The sequence below is a fragment of the Pocillopora verrucosa genome, chromosome 3, assembly GCF_036669915.1.
Source record: "Pocillopora verrucosa isolate sample1 chromosome 3, ASM3666991v2, whole genome shotgun sequence".
NCBI classification, from domain to species: Eukaryota; Metazoa; Cnidaria; class Anthozoa; order Scleractinia; family Pocilloporidae; genus Pocillopora; species Pocillopora verrucosa.
Genome location: NC_089314.1, coordinates 8,954,600 through 8,961,364, shown reverse-complemented (window position 1 = coordinate 8,961,364; position 6,765 = coordinate 8,954,600). Strand labels below are relative to the sequence as shown.

The window sequence follows — 6,765 nt, the reverse complement described above, 5'->3', positions numbered from 1 at the left end:
GTAAAATGAGCTTTCTTGGTAGATTTCAAATTTGCATTTTGTTTGCGAACCAAAATAGTAGGGTTGTGATCGCTGAGCCCAAAAGCTGGTGATGTTATACTTAAGACGTGCTCAAGATGAGAGCAGTAATGGTGATCAATAAGAGTACTAGGGTTTTCATTTGCTGAAAACCTTAATATACCATTAAATGAAGTGTTTGCTTTGATTCGCTTGTGGAGTTGACTATGACTATGATCTTGAATTTAAGAATCAGAGAAAAACATTAAATTTACATTTACATATACTGGGTCGGTAAAATCGTTAAGATATCACATTAACCGCATACCTTGAAACCGATCTTTTCGTGAACGTGCCGTTCTTTACATTGGAAAACGGCAGCTCACGAAGGAACGTTGTTAAGCAATGCTACTCAGTAATGACAAACTGATACGTATATTTCATTTTCATTATCTCTGCAGAGCCCTTCATCCTATTGGCCGTGCCGTCAAAACAATGAAATGCTAGGTGTACCTAATCTATAGTTTTTTTCTTTAATACGCTAATAACATCTCTCAAACATTTGACTGAACAATTGAAATAAACATGAAAGAAAAAACAAACAAACAAACAAACAAACGGACGACTTCAAGGGAGAAACTTTTTTCGTTCTTTTTTATTTTTTTTTTTCCGAATAATGATTTCCTCTAGGTTTTTATTGTTTGCTTAGTGCGTAATAAAGTCAAACTCTGCAAGAGGGTCTCAATTGAGTCAAACTCTACAAGAGGGTCTCTATTTGATCAAACTCTGTAAGAGGGTCTCAATTGGGTCAAACTCTTTAAGGGGGTCTCAATTGGGTCAAACTCTGTGAGGGGGTTTCAATTGGGTCAAACTCTGTAAGAGGGTCTCAATTGGGTCAAACTTTGTAAGGGGGTCTCAACTGGGTTAACCGTTAGCCGTAAAATGGCAAAAAACGTTCAACAGTTAGGCACAAAAATTGGTGTTTTTGGAATTTTAACCATCTTACAGAAAAAGGTACTCGCTGTAAAATGCATGTTTTCATCGTCACGGAAATAAAAAGGAATCACCGAATTCGCAAGGAATGGGGGAGCTGAGGGAAATGAGAAAAGAAAAGCAAACAAAAACAACAACAGTAACAAAGAAAAAAGGGAAAACCAAAATATTGCCCTTTTCCTTGAACGAGTGCGGAATCCGAGAGTCTGGGGATCGGTTCCTCGGAGGGACTCGGAACTTTTTTTCTTTATCTCAAACCAAAAAAAAAAATTAAAAAAAACATTTTGAAGATCTTTTAATTTTCAAATGAATATGATTGAAGGAATGAATGATTTTCAATCAACATCTGAACTCTGTTTAATTGTATTTCATTCCACTTAACGAACTGACGAGTGTGAGAGGGAACAGGGTTTACAATTGAAGAGCAGTCCTCTAAGTATTTCTTGGTGCACGTGATTTCCAAGAAGTCACAAATTTTCATGAGGGTTTCACGCGGGTTTTTCATCAAATCCATACTGTGCACGTCGAGTACACGACCTGGAAAATTCTTCTTGACTTGCGAAGTTCCCTCCACCTGGGTACTGTATTCCGCTATGGAATCATCAAGCTCCTTGTGACAATCGCACTGCAATTAGCCAATAAACATAGACATGAGAGCACGTTATCAAGAAAATCATAACAAAAAAATGTATCAGCATAAACAAACAAACAAACAAAGGAAAAATTCATCATAAAAAGAAAAAAAAAGCTAAATAAAACAGACAAACAAAAAAGTAAAATAATGACAGGGTGACTGCTACGGGGAGTATGAATGACAAGTTACTTCAATAAACCCTCTTTTAAAATGGTTGGCTTTACAATTACTCTTTTATGTGCATAAAAATTTACCTTCTCGGTAAACGACAGGCAAGTCAAGGCATTTCTTAACCTCGATGGCGAATTAAGACGCTCAAAACCCAGGGTAAGACTTTTTGTCTTCAGCAGGTCGACGTTATTCCCCCCCCCTACCCACCAAGTTTTAGTCTCTCCCCTCCCCCCCACCCCATCGCAAAATAACTATAATACCATAGCGTATTGTAAGGTAGATTTAAATGTCTCCGACCACCCACCAACCTCAAGGTTGTCTTGGATTTTGTTTTTCTTGACTTTCGCCTTGCGAAGCGCTAAAGTTGCAATATTATCGAAAGGATTACGCACAACATGAATGAATTTAAGCTCTGTGCCAAGTTTACGCTCTAAATCTCGGAGATGCTCTCTTCCTTCACTTTGGAGTAAAATTGTCGAAGCCTGAGCTGCTTTCTTATCTCCAATCACCTGCGAGAAAAGCACTGGATGTTAAACAATCATTGGATAAGGTTAAATTATCAAACCGAGGTCTGAGATAACACAGGGACGAGGTACGATAATTTATGATACCATGAAAAATCCAAATTAAAGAATTGTTTTATCATTCATATATTTTTTTGTAAAAGGGGGCCATTTCTCTCTCACTTTGGAAAAGTTTGACTCACAAGCGGCTCGGAAACCAGGCAGACTTTGAACTAATAACTGCAATATCCGCTGCAGATATTGGGTCATCATGCATGTCAACTTTCCACGTACATTGATTGAGTGCTGATTGAATGCCATTCAGATTTTTCATAATCGGTCTAATTTGTATTGATACAAAGTAGATTGATTATGATAACCAGATGGTCGTAATTTTCCGTGTTTCGTTTGGCCGGTAGACCATCGTCATGTCTGCGGAAAAAAGAAATCTACGCTTTCCTGCAGTATAAACAGACAATTTTAACCTCTTTCCAATCAAATCTGTTGGTCTCTGTGCATAAACCACAAACTAACCGTTTTCTATGACATATTAAAGCGCCATGCTGCCATTGAGTTGGTTTATATTAACTTTTGATAGCAGGACGAGTTTTACCGACTCTGTAAAAAGCGTAAATCAAGTGGTCTATGCCTCTTGTTAGATAGTTGCGAAAGATGGAGTGCTTGCAACTTGGATAACAACGTCGTATTCTGGCGATTAATTTAGCAACAAACCACTAGTTGGTTTGACGCTACAATTTTCTTGAAGCAGAAAAAATGCCAACTTTCCTTCTCGGCGAGTAGTTTGCTAATTTCTGAAGGTCTGTTTATTTTTTCGCGCAGCGAAAAATAATGGCTTAAAAGGGACCAATCAGTTAATTGAACTGGATTTTAAAAAGAGATAGGAAAAGTTTGAAATGTGAAATGTTTGCTTAAGTGGAGAAGCTGTTAAGCAATCAATGATCGGCGCCCAAAGTAAGAACAAAGAACTTACGAGTACACTCAGACAGCTTGATACAGACACCTTTTTCCAACGGTAACGACCAAAAGTTTTATGCTTAATACTTAACTTTTTTTTTTTAAGGCTGGAGAATACTTCGATGACACAGTTTAAAAGAAAAACACCTTTGTCAATTTAGATGTAAATTTTAGTTAATTTAAGTTTCAACAGAGCTATTACACTTCATTTGTCAACTATTGGATTATACGCATTGAATGTTTGTCCGGTGAAAAGTTTGTTCAAGATAAGAAACTGCCGAGTAATAGATGATAAGCAGACTAAATCACAGACTGACTGGGCTTCTTTTTTTTGAACGATTTGTTTCGATTTGGGTACCAATCTCTAAGAACTTACGAGTATGTGCACACAGCTTGATACAAAACCTTTTGTATTAGCAAAGACAAACAGTTATTTCCATAAAAATACTAAGTTGGCATTTTTTCTACAGGATGGATAGTACCTTGGTGATTTAGTTCATATAAATGTTGAGTCATGAATAAGCTGCCTGTTTCTCTTAAACCCTAAAAAAATTCACTAAATATGAAAAAAAAAAGCCAACAAAAAAAATTAAAAAAACACAAAACACCGGTTTAGTACCAGAAAGGCGTTAAAAGACCTAGACCAATATAAATTGAAACAAAATCATTTAGGTAGACGGATCCTGGAGTCTTATCCAAAATCAACATACATGTATCAAGGCAAGACGATAAGCTCCTGTGGTGAACTGCACAAAACTTATTTAACTTTGTAAATTCGCAAAATCTTCAGTTCACGAGTGATGAACAATTATATATTTGTTTAAGCAAATATTTGTTATAAGTTAGCGGCCAAACAGTTTTTGAAAACGGTTTTTGAAAACCGCAAATAAATGATCTGCAAGACAGTGACTATAATAAAGATGTGGTCAGAAGACACTCTCCATCTATCTTGTCTTTCGTTGATGGGAATTGGCTTTGGTAATGGCATTTTCTTACGTCGCTTTTGATAATCAAAGTTGTCACAATTCACATATACAGAACACCGTTGGGAGCCAAACTCAGGTAAACCGTATCGCGCATGAACAGGCTATAACATGTAAACAGTTATTTGCTGGTCACCCACTGAGCTCTAAACCAATGAAAATTTTCTTGAAGCAAAAATTTGCCAACATTTAGTTGTTTGGGAAATTCTAGTCGAGAATTTCTGACGGTCTGTCTCCTTTTCAGTTTTCTATAGATTTACAAGTAAATATCCAGTGATTTTTGACCAATTAGAGCGCACGTTGTGTCCAAGTTATGTCTTAAAGGTAAATGAAAACTATACCTGTACACCCTCACTGATCTGTCCTTGCCACTGACCCTTCACGTTGTAATGATACTGTACTGGGCCCCCGTTTACCAACCGAGAGCGAACGCCGTACATCACATCATAACGTGATTTGGCGTAAATCAGCTCATAGATAAAATGCTTTTTCCTGTCAAATATTTCAGGCATGGTAATCCACTGCTTTAAGATGTTAAAGTCGTTCGCAACAACGACATGTGGATGAGCATCTAACAAAGCAGCAAGTAAGGTGTGCCTGCTTCTGTCGTAGCCAATGAACAATAAAAAAATCCTGACGTTGTCGTAAAGTCTGGCATCAAGTGTTGATGGATTTGAACGGTGTAGCTCTTAACAAAAAAAGTGGTTAATCATAATAATGAGACTAATAGAAAAATTAATAAAAAGTTGCTCTGAAAAGTTACCATGTACTGTCAAAATCTATATTTAGAGAAATCAACGAGAAAGTCTCTGAAAGTCTAAGATGTGTTTTTATCAGCTGGTCACGGGCCTTTCTTTCAAAAAGGAAGGCTACTTTGGTGCTTTTTTAGCTTTGTTAATATGCCTATTAGAATGTAGTTGCCTTCTCGATACAATGTTGCTATTAACATGAAATATGTTACTTGTTGTGAAAAAAAGAAAGGCAAGAAAGGAAGAAATGTTTTTAACATTAATTTGATATGTGAACGTCGAGGAAATGAAAGTCAAATAAGGAAGGGTTCATCAATACAATTACCGTCGTATCCATCAAAACGGGTCATCGTGTTCCAAAGAAATGCATAGATGGCAATACCAATGATTAAAATTGCGACTTTTAAAACTCGGTGAGACATTCGGATTTTGTATCCTAAAAGTGAAAAAGTAAAGCGTGCACACACTATTAGCAACTCTCAAGATGATTTGAAAAGTTCCTCTTTGTTTTTCATATATAGGCATTAATGCGGGAAACACTGGCCGACCGCATTTAAATCTATTTGATTGACTTGTAATTTAAGTCAAAAATAATTTTGTCTTTGCCCGGCAATTTGATGAAAATATTGTGTTATAGCGGCGTTTAAAGGACGATGATCTTGACTTTGAGAATTAGAGAAAAACATGACATACCTTGAAAGCGGTTTTCTCGTTTTTTAGATTAAAAAACGGCAGCTCACAACGGAACGTTGTTGGGCAATGCTATTTAATCATGACCTACTTATACGAATGTTCCATTTTCATTACCTCTGCAGAGACCTTCATCCTGCTGGCTGTGTCGTCAAAACAATGAAAATGCCACGTGTACCTAATTTATATTCGTTTTTCTTTAATATGTTAATACTATCTCTTAAACATTTGACTGAACAATTAAATTCATTGTGAATCAAAAAAACAAAACAAAACAAAACAAAAAAACAATGGACGACTTCAAGGGAGAAACTTTTTCGTTCTTTTTTATTTTTTTTTTCGAATAATGATTTCCTCTCGGTTTTTATTGTTTGCTCAGTACGCAAGAAACTAAAACTCTGCAAGAGGGTTTCAATTGGGTCAAACTCTGTAAGAGGGTATCAATTTGGTCAAACTCTGTAAGAGGGTCTCAATTGGGTCAAACTCTGTAAAAGGGTCTCAATTTGGTGAAAGTCTGTATGAGGGTCTTAATTGGGTTAAGCGTCAGCCGTAAAATGGCAAAAAACGTCTAGCAGTTTGGCGTAAAAATTGATGTTTTTGGAATTGTAACCATTTGATGTAAAAAATTCTCGCTGTAAAATATATGTTTTCATCGTTACGGAAATAAAAAGTCATCACTACACTGAGACATTCCCGCAAGGAATGGGGGAGCTGGGGGACATTCTCGCCCGTGTCGAGGAGGTATTGGTTTTGAGCCCATCGATTCCCCCTATAGGTCTCGAGAAAGTTACACGGGCGCAGAAAGCTGAATTTCAGGTTTGAAAACGGGCATGGAAAATTACATGGTTTGGTTAAGATATAGGGTGTTTTAATTTTGGAGAAACAAACGCAACAAAAATTCTCGGAAGTAATTCCTTTCCGGTTAAGGTGCACTCTTTTCCAATAGCCCTAACGTTCACGTAGCTTATCAACAAGTTCCCAATGAGCGGAACTCGCTCCTTCCTTCGCTTCCTTTTCTTTATCTCAAAACCAAAAAATAAAAAATAAAAAAAGAAAATTTTGAAGATCTT

The 6,765-nt window shown here is 36.7% G+C and overlaps 1 protein-coding gene across 1 annotated transcript; it reads right to left on the bottom strand.

The window, feature by feature from the left end:
* Positions 1-1,285: 1,285 nt before the first annotated feature.
* LOC131786802 (uncharacterized) lies at positions 1,286-5,837 on the bottom strand. Its single transcript, XM_059103871.2, has 5 exons — positions 5,813-5,837; positions 5,331-5,441; positions 4,598-4,944; positions 2,104-2,304; positions 1,286-1,615 (listed from the first exon to the last, which is right to left on the bottom strand). Exons 2-5 carry the CDS (start codon positions 5,425-5,427, stop codon positions 1,286-1,288), a joined length of 975 nt encoding a protein of 324 aa, XP_058959854.2. The 5' UTR covers positions 5,428-5,441; positions 5,813-5,837.
* Between the last annotated feature and the right edge of the window lie 928 nt (positions 5,838-6,765).